The sequence below is a fragment of the Ictalurus punctatus genome, chromosome 1, assembly GCF_001660625.3.
Source record: "Ictalurus punctatus breed USDA103 chromosome 1, Coco_2.0, whole genome shotgun sequence".
Lineage (NCBI taxonomy): Eukaryota > Metazoa > Chordata > Actinopteri > Siluriformes > Ictaluridae > Ictalurus > Ictalurus punctatus.
Window position 1 is genome coordinate 5,030,577 of NC_030416.2, and position 22,413 is coordinate 5,052,989.

Sequence of the window (22,413 nt, forward strand, 5' to 3'; positions counted from 1 at the left end):
TAAAGGGGCAGTTAGTTTTTCCAAATTGATAGGTGTTGGATAAACTTTTTTGCTTAAATTACAACAACTGTATTGAGTGTTTACTCAGGGTGCCTTTGTTTCATGTCGTATTTCACTTGAAGATCGAAAACTACTTAGTATGAGGTACACAAAAACAGAAGAAATCACGAGGGTGGGAAATACTTTTTCACAGCACTGTATGTGGTTCTTCCTCAAACTGTTGCTGCAAAGTTGCAAGCACACAACTGTCTAGAATATCTTTGTATGCTGTAGCTTTAACATTTCCTTCCATTGGAACAAAGGAGCTCAAACCTGTTCCAGCATGACAATGCTCCTATGTACAAAGCAAGATCCATAAAGATCTTGTTAGAACCAGAGGGGCCCAAGATCTGATCTCAAGCCCACTGAACACCCTAGGATTAACCGGAAAGCCGACTACACAGGAGGTCTTCTCACTTGCCATCAACGGTCGACCTCACTACTGCTCTTGTGGCTGAATGGGCACAAATCCCCACAGTCACGTTCCAAAATCTAGTGGAAAGGACTTTCCAGAAGAGCGGAGGTTGCTATAACAGAAAGGAGAAGCCAACCTTGTGTTAATGCCCATGGTGGTAGTTTTTGGGATGGGCACATATGGGTGTGATGGTCAAGTGAGCACATACTTTTAGCCATTTAGTGTATACCTAAATGTTTGGATAAATCTAGTCCCAAAAGTCAGATCAATGATCCTACCTGAGATGGAAAAAAAAAGAAAGAAAAATGTTCTGTTATTGTAAGGTAGCCTCAGGAGAGAGACATTGTTTGCAGTAGTATATTTCATATATTTTCCCCTATGTTCAACGAGGATTAGCAAACATTGATTTTGTAACTGTGCTCTACACAAAATGGCTTCTACAAGATATAGGAAGTCTTAAAATAGGCTTTGAACTAAACCTGAGAGAACTGCACACGCTTTTAACCAAACTTAATCGCTATTTGCTACTCTGAAGTGTTACCCAATGCACATTTCCATATGAGATGGCCTTGATGAAGTAGACATCATAATTGCATAAGGCAGGTATACATGATTTCCACTGGTTGAAAATGTTACTTATTGAATAGAACCTATAATTGATCTGGGATTAACTCCTCCCTGCCCATACCACTTTGGAATCTGAAATGAAATTATATTAGGATATGTATTTTTAAAAATAAGTATCCGACATGATCAACATTCTTTTTAAAAGAAGCTCGCCAACGATAAGCCCGTGCCTCTTATTAGTAAAAGCTGCTAAAATCTTCCCAGGTGTAGCTCCGTTTTCTTGGGTCCATTTTGTGTTTGGATGCAACGGTTGACATTGTTCCTCTAAAATTGCTGTAATATTCGAGGGGAGGGACTTTGTGAAAGTGCTGGGTCCGTTTATGAGTGTCGTCAGTTTGAACGTGTCCCACTGATGAAGTTGTACACCAGAAACTGTGAGGTTCCACAGTAATGAGTAGCAAAAAGCTTGCCGTCAGGTGTCGGGTCTGAGAAAGCGATCTCATCTTTGCTTAAATGCGACCCATAGATGAAATTGTTCCTGAAATGGAAAAACAAACAGTGTGAGTGAGAACATGACGGTAGAAAAATTTTAAATGTAGAAAAGATGATGTATTTAGCAGTTAAAAGAAGAAACACATTTCCAGTCTAAATACACTGATTACTGATAATGGTGTATATTAGAATTTATAAAGTATAACGATTATAAGTCTAAACACAATGATTACTGATGATGGTGTATATGAGAAATCAGAGTATTTTGACTATTACAATTCTAAATATACAGATTTTCAAATAAAACACAATCACTGGGAAAGAAATTTGTTAAGTAAATGAATTGGTTCTTTTTATAAAGGCACTCTAGTTTTTTTTTTTTTTTACTGTAGACATGTTACTACAATCATTTGTATGGATAGAGCTAGACTACAAGCCCTGTTATATTGTGTGAGAGTGAGTCATTCAAGGAGTTTGCGGTATATTTACTGTATTATTCAGCTTTAGCTGCGCTAATGTTTTTGACAGGCTGGAGAACAAAATACACATATAGAGGGCTGTGAAAACAATTGTCTTTATTGTTTAACCTTTTGATCTTTTGTTCAAATTCACAAAAATTCTCTGCCCTCATGGATACCAAACAATTGCAAACACACAACATGGGTTTATAAAAAAAATAAAATAATAATAATAATAAAAAAAATTCTTATTGGCACCATTTTAGTCAACACTGAATAGAAACCGAGTCTTCTCCTATAACGCCTGATGAGGTTGGAGAATACACGGTGAGAGGGTTCCTCCATACAGAATCTCTCCACATCCTTCACATTTCGAGGTCCACGCTGGTGGACTCTCCTCTTCAGTTCACCCCACAGGGTTTCTATGGGGTTCAGGTCAGGGGACGGCCATAGCAAGACCTTGATTTTGTGGTCAGTAAACCATTTTTGTGTTGATTTTGATGTATGTTTTGGATCATCGTCCTGCTGGAAGATCCAACCACGATCCATTTTAATCTTTCTGGCAGAGACAGTCAGGTTTTCATTTAATATCTGTTGATATTTGATATCCATGATGCCATGTATCCTAACAAAATGTCCAGGTCCTCTGGCAGAAAAACAGCCCCAAACATTAAAGATCCACCACCATAATTTCTGCAGTAGCGTTAGTACCGTATGTAAAGAAAGTACCGTATGTAAAGAAAGTACCGTCGTTGCGATTCTTCCGGACCTGATGGGGGCAGCAAAATACGCACAAGTGTTTTATTCGGTCCACAAGTGGTAAAGCAGAACAACAACTACGTAGTTGTTGTTCACTTGTAGTTTTACACAGGGAAAACTACAAAAGATGAAGTTCAGCTCCTCCCCGAGTTGTTGAGAGGAAAAGAGGAAAGAGTCGAATATGGAAATACTTTGCATTCGAGGCGGATAAAAACGGACATATAATTGATGCTTTGAAGCCGGTGTGCAAACGATGCCATCGTTCACTTCAAACAAAGGGAGGAAACACCTCGAATTTGGCGAAACACCTGAAAGACAGGCACCCCGATCTCTTCAAAGAACTCAAGGTGAGTGAGATTCAAGTCATATTAACGTCAAACAAACTGTAAAACTTCTAATCCTTATCCTGAAAGGCGGTCCTACATTATGTTTGTTTGAGGCAGCTGGCATTGTTGCCGTGAAACCAGCTAACGTTACGCTCCGTGTAATGTTAGCGATAGCCGGTTATTTGTTAACGATGCTAACGCATTGTAATGTTATAAACTCCCTCCTACTGGGCCACCATGCATCGCCATTCAGCCCGTGTCCTGTCAGCAAAATCTAGCCTAATGTCACTAGATTAAATAATTATTTTAATGGTTTTAATAAATCTTTTCGGCCTGAGACCATGTCAGTGAATTTAAACTAATGCTTGCATTCAGCGTATAAGGTGTGTGTTTAGGAGTGCACCTTAGCACCTGTAGACTCCACTGTTTTAGTCATTGTCAGACAGTGTTTGATAACTAAAATCTCTCTCTATCTCTCCAGCATCAGCCAGAGGAGGATGTTCACCAGGAGAGTCAGGAGTAAAGTCAGCAAACATTAACACAGTCAACCTTAACAGAAGCTCTTCAAAGGCACAGAAAATGACAAAAACCTCAAACGAAGCAAGGAAACTGGATAGGGCAGTTGCTGAATTCATACGCATGGATCAAGTTCCTTTCTACACTGTAGAAAAGCATGGATTCCAGCAAATGCTTCAGCAGTTCAACCCCAGATACCAGCCATCAAGCAGAAATTACTTCATCTATACAGAGATCCCCAAACTATACACCGAAACCAGAGACCTCATTTCAGAACATCTCAAAGAAAATCCATTTTATGCCTGCACAATGGATCTGTGGACAAGCAGAGCTGCAGACACATTCATGTCCATTACCATGCAGTACATAACCAAGTCCTGGGAGATGAACTCCTGGTGCTTGGGCTGTAGTGGTCTGAACACTGAGCACACAGGGGAGAGTTTGAAGGAGGCCTTTGAGAAGAAAATACAGGAAGAATGGAAATTGGACATTTCTAGAATGGTAGGCATCGCAACAGACAATGCGTCCAATAACCAAAAGGCCTTCAAAGATGACTACACATGCATCCCATGTTTCGTACACAATTTACACCTTGCAGTAAATAAAGTAGTTACCATCAACAGGGTATCTGCAGAACTGTCAAGGCTTCGCAAAATAGTATCTACATTCACTAGATCACCAAAGCTCTCACGCCAACTCACCAAAAAAACAGACAGACCTCTCACTCCCAGAACATAAACTCATACATGATGAACCCACCCGCTGGAATTCATCGTATGATACGGTCGAAAGGTTTTTGGAGCAGCGCAAACTGTACGTGCCGTCCTGGCAGAGGACCGAAAAAAAATGGCACCTGATGCCTAAAGATCAGACATTACAATTTAAGAGAAGTCCTTGGACCAGTGAGTCCTTTTACAGATGCACTCTGTGGTGAGAAACACAACCCTCTCATCTGTCTTACCACTGAGGTGGAAGATACTGTCTTGTCTTGATGATGAAGACAGTGATTCTATACTTGCTAGGGAAATGAAAGTTGCAATCAAAGAAAATCTCAGGCAGCATTATGAGGAGTTACAGCTGCTTTTGAACACTGCCACCTACCTGGACCCTAGGTTTAAAGATAGCTTTGTTGCAATTGAGGCTAATGTGAAACAAAGGCTTCTGGACCAAATAAGGAATGATGCTGATGGCGGAGATGGAGCCCATGTGCCAAGAGGAGCAGAGGTTTCAAGCCAAGACAGGCCATCTAAAAAGTCGAAAACTGACTTGAAACACGTCCTTTCGAGTATCCAAGGAGAAAAGAAAGGCAGTGATGCCACAGCGACTCAGGGGCTTTCCACAAGTGACCGTTTAAATGGAGCGTTTCTGGTATACAGCAAAATGCCAGAACTCAGTGTTGAGGAGGGTCCACTCACCTGGTGGAAAACCAATGGGAGCACATATACCTCTGCTATCAGAGTATGCCAGAAGGTATCTCTGCATCAAGCTGTGCTTCTGAGAGAGTATTCAGTACTTCAGGGATTATAGTCAGTCCAAGGCGTTCAAGACTGACCCAGGATAACATAGATATGTTGGTGTTCCTTTCCAGAAACCTTGAACTGGTCAAGAAAAAGTTCAAGAAGCCATGAAAAGTGATGCCATTTTTGTTTGAATCTGGTATCGTAATGGTAAAGTTGTGCCTTAAAAAAAGTCTTGGTGATTTTGTAATTGATCTATTTTGTAAGTGTTCCATTTTATTTATTATTTGAAGGCTACACGCCATTGTTGTGTTTTTAAAAATGTTCAACTGTTTACATATTTATTATATATCTATTTTGTAATTGCTTTTTTTTTTTATTATGTGACTGTTGCCACTATTGTTTTTTATAATGCTCAAATGGTTAAATAAAGGAATTCATGTTTAAGTATTATTTATTTATTTTTACACACCGTGGTATCGACTTTAGTATCGAGTATCGTGTATTTTTGCTGGTATCGGTACCGACTACTAGATTTTTGGTATCGTGACATCCCTAATAGACACACGTCCAATTCCAGATCGATTCATAACATTTCCAGTTGACTGGAACGTCTTAATTCTTGCCCTGGTGGTGGAAACGCTTGTGCTATTTTCTTATAGCCACTTCCCATTTTGTGAACCTTAACAACCATTTGCTGCACATCACAGCTATATTCCTTAGTCTAACCCATTGCTATGAATGACTAAAGGAATTTGTCCTCATTTGTGAAACAGGAAGTCATGGTTGAACAATTTCCTGTTCCTAGTCACCCAGGTCTACTAACATTTTTAAATAATATCAATGCAAATATACTTAAAATATATTTTTCTTGTATGAATTCATAGGGGTGCCAATAATTGTTGCACACCTATATTTAACAATGAATTTTTATTATTATTATTATTATTTTTTAGATAAATCTGTGTTGTGTTTGCAATGATTTGATATCCATTTTTATCCATGTTGGTATTTTTTGTGATTTTTTTTGCGCAAGAGGTCAAAAGGTTAAACAATAAAAGACCATTTTTTCACATTTTTTCTTTGCTCATATTGTATTAGATAATAAAATGCATGGAGAAAACATCAGGTTGCTGTAAATGTACAATAAATGTTTTACATAATAAAAATACATGCACTCTGCCTCATTCATCAACCTTTTAGTAAAAGGGTTGTGTACGTGTTTGAAAGTCAGATCAAAAGATTCAGAAATGCCGATTTTTCTTCGTAATCACTTGTGTATGTTGGCAGAAAGGCAACGGTGGAACACAAGTGGGCGTTGCTTTGACTCACTTCAATGCCAAGAAAATATTTAGCAGTGTAACAGAACCTTAGTGTATTAAGTAAGCATGGTGACAAAAATATGGTGTGACCTAAAAACAGAAGGGGGAAAAAAAACAACAACACTGTAACCAGGTGATAATGCAAACCAAGCATGTCACACCGTTAGCAGGGAAACTGCTAACAGAACAGATTTATAAGACAGCTTTTGTCCTCGCATGTACGAAATCTTCAAGGCATTTGTTTATGACTTACGCACGGACCGGTCAGTTCTCCGTTTATACAGCGCCATTTCTTTTGTCATAGTTGAATGACTAGTGTTAGTCTTGATTTATGGGTGTACGTTGGCTTGGTTTCTCCATTTTCCATATTCGTTCCTAATATTCTTGAATGCTCGTATTCTTAAATGAATAATTCTTTAGTTGTTTTCTTGTATTCTTTAATTGATGCCAATAATATAAAATGACTGGGTTTAAAATCCTCTATGGTATTCATTGCCCCTTGACCTAGTGAACTAGCATGAGGAAGTGTTTTGGATAGAGACGGCAAAGCACTTCTTTAAGGTCGTGGTTTATATTACTTGGTCTTCTTGTATGTAAATTTACACACACAGAAAAAATAAATCTGTTCACTTTTCACTACAGGCTTTCCACCTAAGGACATACAAAGCCCATGTGCGAGGATCTTGCATTTAAAAAAAATTTCCAGCACTACTAAGTTACAGCCTTCAGGTGATGATTCAGTCCAAGTGCCCAAACTTTTCCAGCCTCCAGGGACAGAAGATCTGCTTTTCACTCCAAGTTTTTCACAACTAAGGTCTTGCCTTCCACCTCAGAGCCATGAGCAGGTCTCTGTAGCTTGGTTGCGAAGTTCTGTGCAACACTGGAAGAATGTTGAGGAGAGAAGATGGTGAGGCCAGATGTGGGGTAGCCAGCTTTCCAGCTCTGCCATCGAGAACAACAACCTGTTGACTTGGCATTGGTGAAAAGGTCCACTAGTTCCTCGGCAAATATGTCCGGGTGCAGACGTGGTGGCTCTTGGACTTATGTGCCATCTCAGCAGAGTATTCGCTGCATACTTTGCCCTGGCAAAGTAGATTGTGTTAACCACTGTTGGTGCTGTCCATAAAGCAAGTTGGCAGAGAGATGCCTCATATCCCGGATTATATGTACCCCACCACCAGGACAGAGGTGGTGTTGGAGCAGTTCACTGCATGATTGCAGACAGGAAGTGGACACCTGTGTGAAGAGAGAGGGGGAGTAGGAGCGGGACGAGGGATCAGGGCAGGAGAGGGTCGGATTGTAGCTGAGACCAAGGGAAGAGGTTAAGGAGGGACCGTTCCTTATTTCCGAGAAGTGGGGGGAAAAAAAACGAAACACTTTTTAAGCTTGTTAGTGGATGGGTCTTGCCATAATATAACAAAATGTAGGATTTGTATGGTGCTCAATAGGGAGGCTTTGCTTGGGTCATCATCATCAGTTAGATTTTAACTGACCAGGGCACTGTGTTCATGTTGTAGGTCACATTTCACAAAACTTTAAGTATTATTATTTTCTTGAAGTCCATTTGTAACAGTACATTAAAAATAATCATTTTGACTGACCCTGTGCATGATAAATTATGCTTTTCTTCACAGCAGTTTGTTCAGCTCTGCACTGGAGATTTTCAGCAGGTTTTCCATGGTTTTAGTATTTTTTTTTTCTTTTGAGAGATTAAAGAAGTTTTTCTAATCCTTCGATTTGAGCGCTCCTCGTTTTGTTTTGTTCTTTTGTTCAGAAGCAAGCCTTGAGTCCCAATAAAACCATATGAAAACTGGATTGTCTACACTGTTGACATGAAATGCTAGACATTCCGTTACTCTGCTCTTAAACTCAGTCTGAAATTCTGTCAACAGGGGGTTATGATCTGAGATTTCTACTCAATTCTAGAGTACGGTTGATGTCTGGCAGAAAAAAGAAAAAAAAGTATAATCTCTGCAGAACGTGCTTTGACTTTGCCATAGATCTGCGAGGTTCAATGACTATGTTGACATGGACAGCAGTAATCTAATTATTGACTTTATTCTGAATAAGACGTATAATATTGTGATTAAGGTGTTTACATGAGTTGCTTTTAGAATACTCCTTTCATGTTCAGGTTTTACATGTTATAGAACATAGATCGATTAACGGCACACGTCATTACGTCACCGCGCCACGCCGTCCCTCCGGAATTTCACGTATCGACATACAGTTGGTCTTTGTTATGGGACCGTATACAGTTTTGAGTGTTTTTATTTGTAATTTTACGAATGCTTTAAGTGCGGTTAATTATTCGTCGTACTGTACGTGCAAATAGACGACCGCTTGAAACCGTGGGCTGCGTCCCAAACCGCGTACTTACCTACTATATAGTAGCTGAGATGCATGTATTTCTCCTACTATACAGCGGGTAAATACGCGGTTTGGGACGCAGCCGTGCTCTCGTTTGCCGTCAAACGGTCGTGTGTGTACGTGTCCTGTCGCACAATGCGGTGAAAACTCCCACACGACGTTAATAGCGTGATTAAGGTGTGTACATGTCTGTAACGCATGTCGGTATTGTGACTAAAACAGGAGTACTCCGCACGTCTTAATTCGATTTCTGTTTACTTCTAGTATGACTTTATTCGGATTATGGTCATAACAAGGTCAAAATAAATAATCGCCGTTTACATGCTAGTTTCTTAATCGGGTTAATATCGGATTATTGTTGTCCATGTAAAAACGCACTGACTGTAAAGCCTAGATCTCTTTTTTCCCCCCGTTCTCCAGGACTGCTGTTCCTGCACTTTGTGTATAGGAACCACGACAACATCAGATGCATTTTATGACATCAGACGCTCCTCGTCTCACAATAAGCAGGAATCAATTAAAGTACCAAGTTGGAAAGGAACACAACAAACCAACTAATAATGACAAAGCAATAACACTGTTAAGACAGAGTGCTAGCCTCTATTGCCATGCAGTCGACTAGACTTGTGGAGATCCATGTGTTGAAACAGTCATATCGGACCAAACGGAGCCCCCTAGATTTCACCTTCGAAACTGGATCTCCAGGGGTAAACTTCAAGTGCAGCTGGGATGTAGTCCATTTAAACAAAACTTACTCAAGTGGACATAATCTTAATCTTGTCGTCAAGTTAGAAGTGCCTAACGGACTTTGTTCAACTACAGTTCTTAATGTGATACCATCTCTTGATGGTTTTCTTTCGTGAAACCCGTCATGCTTTTGGGGTACGCTATTAAACAAGAACTCTTCCTCTGCTTCCTCTCATGGGAAATCTTTTCACCACTCTAGGTAGAATGGAGTGTGGCTGGATAGATCAGGAAGAATGGGACAGTCCGGAGATCTTTCCAGATGGTTGCGTATACCCTCCGTCTGTGTGAGGTGGCAATGCTGTAGTCGGTGAAGAACATCAATTTCAATCTTGAATATGTTTTTTTTTTTTGGGTTGCATCTCTGGCCCCCTGCACAATTGCTGGACAATCTTGGTATTCTTATCGCTCAGTGATTCTTAGTCTCAGTGACGTATGCTGACTGGCCATTGTACATTTGAGATTCATTCAATCTCGATCGGCCCTTTGGGAAGTGTAAGGATCCATATCTGCAAAATCTTTCGAAGGAACCGATAGGGCCATCTCCTTCCTGGGTTGGGTCCAGACCAACTATTCGGACATTATTATATCTCTCTCTGTGTAGCTCCGCAAGTTTGGTCATGTCCAACCTGCATGCGACAACGTCTCCTACCCATCGGATTACATAAGTTTGAATGTGCTTTGAATGCTGAATAGTTTGAGTAGTATAGTTGGAGAAATCAACCGTGTTTTTTCAGGAAAAGATAGTCCAATCACATTACTCCATTAACACTGGCTGCTGCCTATGATAGATGTCTACGCTCTCTGTATCGGCGCGAAACTCTGGATTACTGTTCCAGAAGTTATTAGGCATGCAGGCTCGATAAATGGTTTTAGAATCCGGATTAAAGACCAACCTGTTCAAACTGCAGTTTTACTGTAGTCATACTTCCTGACAATAAACAGTACAAATACACATTTTGTTTTATTCTTTGTCTAATCTTTTATATTAAGCACTTAAAATGTCTCAAAATGAAACCGAAATAAAACACTATAATAATAATAATAATTATTATTATTCATTGTGCATAATAGGGTTTTGCGATATTTATTTCTTCCCTGCTCACGATTTTCCATCGTCCACAAGGGATAGCTCAAATAAAGACATGAAAATTAGCAGTTCCACCTTTCTGGTTTTAGGAGAGTACCGGAGTGCGCAGTAATATTGGTGAAAAGTGATGGTTAAGGCTCTGGGTTACTGAGCGGAAGGCCGGTGGTTCGAGCCCCAGCACTGCCAAGCTGCCACTGTTGGGCCCTTGAGCAAGGCCCTTAACCCCATGGGTGACCCTGCGCTCTGACCCCAGCTCCCTAACATGCTGGGATATGCGGAAAAAAGAATTTCACCCTGCTGTAATGTATACGTGACTAATAAAGACTATCATTATTATGAGCTGTCCAGTTGGGAGTTGTGGCAATCGCAAAAACTCAGGTGGTTGCTAGATTTATAAGGTGGTTCTGCAGTGATGCACAGTAAACAGTGAAAAAACAATAAGCACCACCATACATATGAATGTGTCATTATTGTACACATAGGGATCATATTGTTATCACACAAGTGTCCTGCATAATATAATTTAATTAATAATAAAGTTATTCCCATATTTTTATTTCATCTACATGTCGGTTGTTTATGCATATGTAACATTCGTGCATATGCATGTAGTATGGGGTTCCCAACATGGTTTCTCAAAATGTATTGTGGCCCGTAAGAACACTTTTTGGCTATCACATGTAAAAATTAATCTGTAGTAAACTGAGTAGACTTACAAGGCAACAATGTTATTATTGTAGTGAGACAAAGTGCAAGTCTTCAACAAGCAGAACGCTTCAGTCTTTCATTTCCCTCTGATGATTTATTTATCCGATGACCAACCAATGTTGAGAACTACAGTATCTAGCTACTGAATCTGAATTCTGAAAGCTTTAACAAAAATGTACCTAAAATGATTAATCAGATATGCCTGAACCATGTTAGGTATGTGATTCACTAGACGTATTGCTACAGTGATTAAAAGGTGATATAATGGCTGATGCTCACCTGAGACACTCGATCATTCGTGATGCAATGCCTCTCCTCCTCATCATGCTGAAAACCCAAATGCGACTGATCCCACAAACTGCTGGCTCTGGAACAGTAGAGCAGCACCAGGCCCTCTGGCGCTCAAACATCACCTTCTCCCTCTCGGATCCTTCTGGCACTGGCTCTTCGATCACCCTGTAACCCTATACACAGGAATCAATAAATCCACTGGTGGATTACTTCTGAAAACGACACAGAAGTACGATATGCAAAACCAAAAAAAAAAGTCATCCAAATAAAATTAAATGGAGATGCAACTAAATGAGTAATGTCACTTTAGTCATGTCTGTAACATTCGGCCTTTATATACACGGATTATGGTGTCAAGTTCAAATCACTTATTTATTACAAAACACACACACACACACACACACACACACACACACACACACACAATATTTATTGTTTCATATAGACCTAAATGGCCTTAAAAAAATTTATTAAAAAAAAAAATAATTAAAAATAATAATAATAATAATAATAATAAAAAAATCACACACATATAGAAGATACAAAAATCTACACACCCCCTGTGAAATTGGCAGGTTTTGGTGATGTAAAAAATGAAACCAAGACAAATCATTTCAGAACCTTTTCTACTTTTATTGCGAAATCACAACCTATAAATTAAACTGAAAAACGTAAAAAGTAAGAATCATTTTAGGAAAAATCAATCAATCAATCAATTAATTAATTAACAACCCTGGTGCATTAGTTTACCCCTAAGCTAATACTTAGTTAAAGCACCTTTAGATTTGATCACGGCCTTCGATCTTTTTGGGTAAGAGTCGATCAGCTGGCACGTCTTGACTTAGCAATATTTTGCCATTCTTCCTTACGAAGGCATTCTAACTCGGTCAAACCGCCTGGGCTTCTCCTGTGCACATCCCTCTTCAGGTCCGCCCAAAGACTTTCTATTGGATTTAGATCTGGACTCTGGCTGGGCCGTTCCAGATCCTTGTACTGGTGAAGCTGTTCCTTTGTTGATTCGGAGGCTTCGGGTCGCCGTCATGCTGAAAGGTGAAATTCCTCTTCATCTTAAGTGTTTTGATCCAAAAATGGATTAGTATGTGGAGCTATTCATTATTCCTTCCACCCTGATTAAAGTCCTGGTTCCAGCTGAAGAAAAACAGCCCCATAGTACACACGTGTATGTATGTATGTATATGTATGTATGTATGTATGTATGTATATATATATTATATATATATATATATATATATATATATATATATATATATATATATATATATATATATATATATATATATATATATAAAATAATAATATATATTTTTTAAAAAGCTTCCATCTTTCCACCTTACCCTGTAGCCCAGAAAGGAAAAATTCAGGAGACTGTCAGATGTAGGGAGCAACCAATACTTGCCAGAAATTGCTGCAATTCTTGTAATGTTGTTGTAGGCCTCCCTGACCAGTTTTCTCCTGTTCTACGTCACTGTCGTGCCACATTTGCTCCACTTGTTGATCTTTATAGTGTTCCACGGTATATCCAATGCCTTGGAATTTCTTTGTGACCCTCTCCGGTTTGATATTTTTTAACAACAAGATCCTGTACCTGCTTTGTAAGCTCTTTACGGCCCATGGCATTTCCAGTTGGATGTTACCAGGACGATGTCAGGAAAATGCTATAGGAACAGCTGTTAACTTGGGGCTAATTTGGGGTTAACCAGTCACTTTAATTGATGGCAGGTGTATAGTAACTTGTATTTCACACGAGTTTGAATGAGACTGGTTGATTTTGAACCCTGCCACATTTCCAGTTATACAGGGTGTGCACACTTATTCAAGCGGGTTACTTTAATTTTGTTGTTTTCCTGCTGGTTTTTTTTTTTTTGGCAATCTCACAATAAATGTGCAAAAATGTTCTTATACAGTTTAATTTAGCCTCATTTTTTACATCGCAAAAACCTGCCATTTTAATAGGCGTGTGCAGACTTGTGTATAGAAGGTAGCCGTAAGCTGCTTTGCCATGGCGTCTGGCTTTCCGCTCCGGGCCAGTTTTACGGTGGTTTTGCGGTCGTCACCAGACCCGAATCGACCGTGGTACGCACACACCCAGTGACACTGGTGGCGACGAGTCATTGCCATTTTATCAACATACAAACACACGAATACGAAGAAAATCAACATTTTTTACAAAACCTTCGTAAATCTGCCATCGATTTTTTTTTTTGCTCGGTTTGGTTCACGCAAACATTTACACGCGCCATTTTTTGGTGTTGGCCTACTTGTTGTTTCGCTCATTATATCGCACGTATCATATATCCACTAGACCACCCCCCCCCCCCCCCCGTATGTTCTATTTGATGTTTAATTCAAACGATTCGGTTTAGTAAAACAAATAATTCTAAATCCTTCTGCGTGATGTCACTGCATGCGTTAAGTGAAATTTTAAGCAGCCCCAATTTAAAATGTTTTCACATGTACATGATACTGGACCAAAAAAAAACCCCACAACAACAACAACAACAACAACAACAAAAAAACCCCAATTACATTACTTAAGCTTTTTAAAAAATAAATAAATAAAAAAGCGCTGACCTCCTGAATGTGTTCAGCGATCAGACACCCAGTCACCTTCTTGTCATTTGAAATGAAGAGGAAGGTTTTGGTCTGGGAAGGGACCTTAGTCTCCACTTGCTGGAATCCCAGATCATTGTCCACCATTTCTCTTATCTCCTCCACCTCAAATCAGACAAAATGAGAACGAGCTATTAATAAATTCTAATATATTCATCTGATTTATTAAAGGTTTTATTTAGCGTTAAGTAAAACCAGTGAACGAAGGACTTCTTTTTAACTACCCCACTACAATTTTTTTTTTTTTTTTGGAACCCTGTGCTGTATTTATATAGCAATGAAAGCACTTTAAATTAGAAGACTGATCTGAGTAAGCAGTACCTTTTTCAGTGCGTATTTAGGGTCATCTGGGAGAACAAGTATAATCTTGCCATCTGGGTATTCCCCTAAAATCCTCTCCTTCTTCCAACCCTGTAAAAGATTCAAAATAAGTTGCACTGATATCGGCGTGTCCATAAACAAACACAGAGGCTGTTATATAGGTAGTCCATCACTTCGGGGAGGGGGACAAAATGATGGGAAACAGAACTGTTGTAATATCTGGTAAGGTAAGGCTAAAACACGCACCACATATCTGACGGCACTGATGAACTGGTTGTGGAAGAGCAGGTGCTGGGTCTCATCCTCGGTGGTGGAAGGAGAATACAGCATCCCACACACATTGCAAGTCGTGGCTCCAAATGCGTTCTGGTTCTTCTCCTTCATCACACAAGATATAATCACAATCAGACAGGAACTTTAATTAATACTCTGTACAAACGTGAGATTTTTTGGGTGAGGTCTACGATTCCAGGTAGTGTCATAAGAGAGAACTCGATAACAATACTGATTCAGATCATATTTGCACATCGCATTTCAGTAAAAAAAAATTAATAAATCTATGGCATACTAGCAGCTAAAGAAGTGAAAATAAATCTAAGAAATATACAGTATCTCACAAAAGTGAGTACACTTCCAGTGACCAGTATGAGGGAGTGTGAGAGCGATGACACCGAATTTAACACACCTGCTCCCCATTCACACCTGAGACCTTGTAACACTAACAAGTCACATGACACCGGGGAGGGAAAATTGCTAATTGGGCCCAATTTGGACATTTTCACTTAGGGGTGTACTCACTTTTGTTGCCAGCGGTTTAGACATTAACGTCTGTGTGTTGAGTTATTCTGAGGGGACGGCAAATTTACACTGTTACACAAGCTGTACACTCGCTACTTTACATTGTAGCAAAGTGTCATTTCTTCAGTGTCGTCACATGAAAAGGTATAATCAAATATTTACAACAATGTGAGGGGTGTACTCACTTTTGTGAGATACTGTATGTCGCTTATACTTGTATATATGTTTCAGGCTGCTTCAAAATTCTTGGAGCTGCTTATAAAATGAAACTTACGGGGGTTTTTTGCTCTCCTTCGAGGCTTGCAGCCCTTAAATTATCCGTAACCTCATTCCTAAGCTCTGCGTCTGACCCACTGCCACAGCTGCCCCTAAAAAAAATAGATAAAAATAAACAAATAATGCATTGCTCATCAAGTAGAAACAGTGCACTGATGAGATACACCACTTTAACAGAGCACCCTGGCGCTTTTTTAATCACCCGCGTTCAGCTCCACAACCCAGCAAAAACGAGTTTGGTCACATGAATGTCCTAGCAAAGATAATGAAATCATCCATATCGCCCAATCCTACTGGACGCTGTTAAATATCACATAATAATTACACAACACTGATATGCAAGTGATTTAAGTGAGTGAATTTATCCTTTAATGACATGAAGCGAGTCAAACTACACTCGCTGTCCACTTTAATAAGAACACCCGATCAGCCAATCACGTGGTAGCACAACGCATAAAATCATGCGGATACAGTTCAAGAGCTTCGGTTAATGTTCACATCGGAACGGGGGGGAAAAGCGTCATTTCTGTGACTTTAACCGTGGCGTGGTTGTTTGTGCCAGATGGGCTGGTTTGAGTATTTCAGAACCTGCTGATCTAAGATTTTATGTAGAGTTTATACAGAATGGTGTGAGAAACAAACAATGGTTCTGAGGGTGGAAACGCCTTGTTGATACGAGAGGTCAGGGGAAAATGGCCTGATGGGTTCAAGCTGCCAGGAAAGATATGCTAACTCGTATTGATCATTCTTTACTTTAACCGTGGTGAGCAGAAATACATCTCAACGTGGACAAAACTTCAAACCTTGAGTTGGATGGGCTACAACAGGAGAAGCCCACATCAAGTTTGGGCGAGTCTGCGCCCATGACAGCCTCAGATGCTTGCTCTTGGCTGACAGGAGTGCTTTGATGTGTTGTGCATTCTGAGGTGCTTTTTTTTCTTCACCGCGGTTGCAAAGAGTGCTTATGCGAGTTACTATAGACTTCCAGTCTGGTCATTCTGGCCTGCAGACCCTGTGCTCACAGGACACTTTTTTTTGTTTTCCACAGCATTCTGTATAAACTCTAGAGATTGTTGTGGTTGAAAATCCCAAGAGCTCAGCGGTTTCTGAAACACTCAAACCAGCCCATCTCACACCGACGACCACGCATTAAAGTCACAGCGCTCACCCCGCCCCCTGTTCTGATGTCTGATGCGTACATTAACGGAAGCTCTTGATTGGTTGATTAAAACGGTTTAAATAAATAGGTGTACAGGTTTTCCTATTAAAGTGAACGGTGAGCGGATATGCCTACTACAGCTCGGACTTAAAAGAACTTTTATTACCATTTCAAAGACGGGAACGATACCTGTTTTTGCCTTCTGAATTTTCCGTTGGTGTCGTAGGAGACCCGTCTTGCTGGTTAGAGGACTTGATACCTGTCGACGCTAGTAACGGGGAAATATATATTCCGAATAAATGTTATGGGTTTTGAAAGGAATAGGTCATAGTCCACAGAAGAAGTCACAATGCTCAGATTGAGACAAAAGCAAAACAACAACATACAACTGGAACGCAAAGCCCAGATTCCACAATTCTCGAGACAGTCGAATGTCGATCACTAAATGTGGGTATAGTGAACAGTGATTGATGTTTACCTGTAGGGGTCTTGCTGCATATGTGCTTTCCCGGTGTTCTAGAGGACTCTACAGCCAAAGATGAGGGTTGTTCCATTCTGCCCTATGAATAAAGTACACATAAAAATGGAATAAATGTGCCAGATATAGTGTATTGTTTGTGCTAAATACGTTTTCTGAGATAAATACAGACGCTTGACTGGTAGAACTGATCAGTATGGTTGTGTCAGAGGCAGAATAAGGGCAACATTGACATGTACATTAGTCCTGATGTCTTTACCTCCTGTTTGGGAACGGCTGGCTTGCTAGTATCTTCACCTGGCTCATCCAGCTCAAAGTCATCTGGTGAGTATTTTGGTCTGGGATTATATGGCTTATACTCCACAACAGGCCTAGGCTTTAAACTGGTAATACCATTGGGCATGGGTGGCGCCACGGCCGGGAGTGTCCTCTTGCACTCGCTCGATCCCACTTTTAACAAGTTTGCTGGAGCAAGTGGTGTGGGAGAATGAGGAGGAGAATGAGGAGGAGGAGGGGGAGGAGGAGGGCTCGCTTGACAGGTCGATACTGAAACGGGTGAAGTCTCTGTGGAGTCTTTCGCGTCGTCCTGACTAGCCTGATCCGATTTCAGTTTTTTAACACGCGTCCATGTCAGTTTGTCCCTCTGCAGCTCAACCTGCCTCAGTTTCTGGAATCGGGACAGCTTCTTTTTCTCTTGGGTTTTAAGGGGGACGGACACTTGGCTGAGGAAAAAGCGTTTCTTGGGCGTACTCTCGTGTGCCTTGGGTTCCGATGTCTCCTCGGTGAGGCTTTCTGGGATGGGCAGGTCACTGGAAACGGTGGGAACTGTCGCATTCTCTACCTCGTTTTTACTCGGAATCATCTCGCTGGATTGAATGCTTTCTTCTGTATTCTCTTCTTTCGCTGCCGCCGTGTCAGACGCGATGTCGTCTGCGATTTCCTCACACAGAGCTAGGAGGTTGAGCTGCTTGGGGGGTGGCCTCTTTGCAGCAGCTGCTCTCTCCCTAGCCATTGCTGCCAGCCGAGCCTTGGTTCTGGCCTGAGGGTTCATTGCTTGCTTTTTGGGCGGTTCTGCACTGGCCTGTGCGAGGGAACCTTGTGTGGTGTCTTTTGCACTGTCTTGTGGAAGAGAAGGAGGTGATGTACTCTCCTTGCATACCACAGCTTTGCTGGTTTCTTCGAGTCCTGTCGATTCCTGCAAGTCCTGGCAGGGCAGCTCGTTATTGTCTAAGGCACTGAGGTCACCAGGGACGTCGTCCAACGTTTCAATCTCAACCACACAGTGTTCAATCTCAATATCGTCCAGTGTTTCTGAGGTCGGAGAGCCCTGCGTCATGCCAGGAGCGTCACAGACCACCAGATTCTGTAGAGTATCCTGTAGAAAATACGTATTCACCATGGCAAATGCATCAATATCCGAGATGTTTTCACTATTTAACTCACGCTTGTTCAAGCTAGTTTCTTGAACGGCATTAGAAAATGTTTGTAGGGGAGGCTCTCTCATCACACCTACTCCAGCATCTAAATTTACAGTGATTTTCCCAATGGGGTCAGCGGAGAGTTCTTCCTGTTCCTCGAGTGATATAGTTTTTGTTGTTTTAGCCTCAGAAGACTGACTCACTTGGGTCACTGAATGAAACACTGCAGCATCATGATCATCATTCAGATCAAGACCAAAATGGGTGATTCCTCCAGCTTTGTTTTTGTCTGGCAGTGTTGTTTCTTCACTGTGCGAATCAGGAGGCTGACCATAGCTGTGCTCTATTAATACAGGGTACATCACTGCCGACACCGTGCAAGCTGCTTCCGAAAGCGGAGACTGACATTTATCCTTCTTCACTCTTGAAGAATATTTCTTGCTTCCTTTTTTAAGGACAGGTGAAGTCAGACACAATTTATCCCCGTCTTTGTTTGAAGCTTTAATACTGATTTTGGAGCCTGGTTCCTTCGCCACTGCAGATTTGATTGATGTTTTTCTCCTTTTCACACCGGTCACCTTATTTGAAGGCGTTTTCAGTCTAGACGAGCGACGAGGCGGGTTTTCCACATCATCTCTTAGCTGTGTTGAAGATTTTCTTTTGGACTTAACGGAAACTTTCTTCTGTGGCGCTCCTAACCTTTGGGACCTCGTGGGCCGCAGGGGTGTTCGGCCAGGCTTCTCGGACGCGGTCAGACTCGGGGCCACCTGTTTCTTATTATCTTCAGGTTCAGTAGATTGCATTTTTCGTTTTTGACATGGCATTCTAGTGAAAATGGAATACTGAAACACAGTAGCAAACGAGTCAATATTTGACACATGAGCAACAGATTAGCAAGCAAGAGAAGTTAAAAGATCGGTAATAATGGTAAGGTGGTAATTTAATAATGGCTATTGCAAACAAATGAACAATTATTTGACGAAAGATAACGCGACAAACTATAAACAGCCATCGCAAATGTGCATTCAACATACTAAAAACAATTATATCACAAATAGCGGTCAACTGACTGTTTTTTCCGATTAATCAGCGTCGATAACTGAACGATGGAACTATCGGTTATGGGCAAAAATCCACACCGATAGTTTTTCCAGTTGCTTCCATTGCAGAGTGGCTCAGAAAGGTCTGCAGTAATTATACAGTACAAGAGTGGCCCCTAGAGGCGAAATAACAACTATCACTGACAAATTTTGTTGTGTTATTTGAAGTGTTTTTTAAAAAAAAATCATTTTGGATGTCTCGAGTCGATGGCAGCCCATAAAACATTGTGGGAAAGTTATGAAATTTGGCACACAGATAGAGGACGGTCTCAACATTAACCATAGCAAGATTGGACCATTCTCTCTAAAAACCCTCTAGCGCCACCAACTGCTCAAATCTTGACTTATGTTTATACTAATAACCTTTGAACCGTAAGGCCTGGAAATAATTCCTCGGCTCAAGATGATTCGAATGCACCCTATGACGACATTTTCCGTCATAAACATTTTTCTGCCATTTTGAATTTTCTGAAAAACCTACTTTTCCGACCTTGTCCTAGACGGTTCATCATGCTGGCAAAAAAGTTATTAAAGACACAACTAACTTCTGCGACTTTCCAGCTGTGATCCTTGGAGATTTTTTATCCACTCGAACCATTCTCTTCACAGTGCGTCGAGACGAAATAGACACACGGCCAATTCCAAGTTGATTCATAACATTTCTAGTCGACTGGAACGTCTTAATCATTGCCCTGATGGTGGAAATGGCCATTTTCAACACTTGTGCCATTTTATTATAGCCACTTACCATTCTATGAAGCTCAACAACCTTTTGCCGCACATCACAGCTACATTCCTTGGTCTTACCCATTGTTATGAATGACTAAGGGAATCTGGCCTATGTGTTTCCTCATATTTTTACCCCTGTGCAACAGGAAGTCACGGTTGAACAAATTCCTGTTCCGTCACCCAGGTGTACTAAACAAATGTAAAATAATCAATGGGAATATACTTCAAATAGATTTTTCCCCCTCATATGAGTGCATCAGTGTGCCCATAATTGTTGCACATCAATATTTAACAAAGATTCTTTTTTTTTTTTTTTTGGTAGAAACCAGTGTTGTGTTTGCAATTGTTTGATATCCACGAGAGAAGAGTATTTTTTCTGTGAATTTTTTTGAACAAAACAATTTTTCGCAGCCTTCTTTGCTCATATTTACCAAGGGTACCAATATTAGTGGAGGGCAGTGTATGTGTGTATATATTTCTCATTTTAAAAAAAAGTACAGTACATTTTCATGATGCAGTCAGTGCTGTTTATTTTTGTAATAAACTTCAGCAATATTTTTACCTTGACTGTTATGTTTTCATTTAGCATCGACTTTTTTTTAAAAACAAAAAAAAACAATTACCAGTCGATTAATTGGTTATCGGCAGGTACCGCCCGACTTCGTTATCGATATCGGTAAAATCCACAATCACTCGACCTCTACATCGGAAAAACGCCGGACACGTTTTGCCAGAAAAGCAAGTCGTACTAGTGATGTCGAAGGCTGGATGACGAGTCTGCGTATGCACCCAGAGAACGCCGAAGTCGTTCTCGGACCCAGCACGAACACTATTAGAAATAAGATGCCTGAGCACATCGTCACCTGATGCCAAACGAAACATACAGAACGCTCGGCGCTATATTGTTATTTTGTGACGTAAGAGTAAAACGTGCGAGTGTGTAACGTCAGCGGAATTCATTTTTTAGTCTGTTTAATTAAGATTCACATTGATGGACTACTGCTTATCCTGCACAGGGATATGAGTGTGTGGTAGTTACGCTGAAGCGCACAAGCTACAGAAATATTTAAAAACGCATGTTTCCGGCATGTCTACGCTCCCATGCCGGACACCACAACACCCTGATGCTCTCTCCGGCTCTGCTAGGGATTCTGGTACCTTCGTACCATAATAAACCTGCCCAAGAACAGCGTACGTACTTTGTGTTTCTCAGGAAACCAACACACAGGAGTGCAGAAAATAATAATAATCAGAAGAAGGAAAGAAAGAAAGAAAGAAAGAAAACCCCATCTCTGTGTTGTATGGAGTAGAAGTTCTGAGGGCTCGTAAAAGGTGCTTGGAGACTGCAGTATAAAAATAAATAAATAAATAAATAAATAAATAAATAAATAAATAAACAGTGACTCTACTCTAACTTTCTGCATTGTGATGATGCCAAAAAAAATATCAAGATGAGGATAAGAAGTTTAATAAATAAATAAATAAATAAATAAATAAATAAATAAATAAATAAATGAAATGACCAGCAGGAGGTCAGTGTGGTCTGTCCCTCTTGGTGTTGGAAATCTACTTCGATTGAACAGTGGAGAAAACAACTCTCATTAGATTCAATTCTACACACTGGGTCTCATATTAAAGCGAGTTTTGGGGGCGTTTCTGGGTCTCCAACAGCTGAGAAAACGTCCAAACACGCACTTAAATAACAAAAAAAAAAAAGAAGTGTCAAAACATCAGAGCAGGACATGACACTGAAGTACTCTTCTGACAAGCCACAAATGATGTATGGTGTGGTTTTTGGACGCTACCGTAGCTTTAGCAACACAGCTAACCTGCGGACGGCCATTCAGAAGCGGTTCCTTCAGTAGAGGATCGCTTGCCGGAAACCCCGAAGACACACATAAACGCACGCAAAACGCATAAGAAGTCAACAGAACGACACACACGACTTC

At 40.6% G+C, this 22,413-nt stretch overlaps 1 protein-coding gene across 1 annotated transcript; it reads right to left on the minus strand.

The window, feature by feature from the left end:
• Positions 1-1,159: 1,159 nt before the first annotated feature.
• Positions 1,160-22,395, minus strand: esco1 (establishment of sister chromatid cohesion N-acetyltransferase 1). Its single transcript, XM_017466843.3, has 10 exons — positions 22,294-22,395; positions 17,477-19,477; positions 17,218-17,299; positions 16,929-17,007; positions 15,579-15,672; positions 14,753-14,884; positions 14,507-14,596; positions 14,147-14,290; positions 11,543-11,727; positions 1,160-1,559 (listed from the first exon to the last, which is right to left on the minus strand). The coding sequence occupies exons 2-10, from the start codon at positions 19,457-19,459 to the stop codon at positions 1,412-1,414; spliced, it is 2,937 nt and encodes a 978-aa protein (XP_017322332.1). The 5' UTR covers positions 19,460-19,477; positions 22,294-22,395; the 3' UTR covers positions 1,160-1,411.
• Positions 22,396-22,413: the final 18 nt, after the last annotated feature.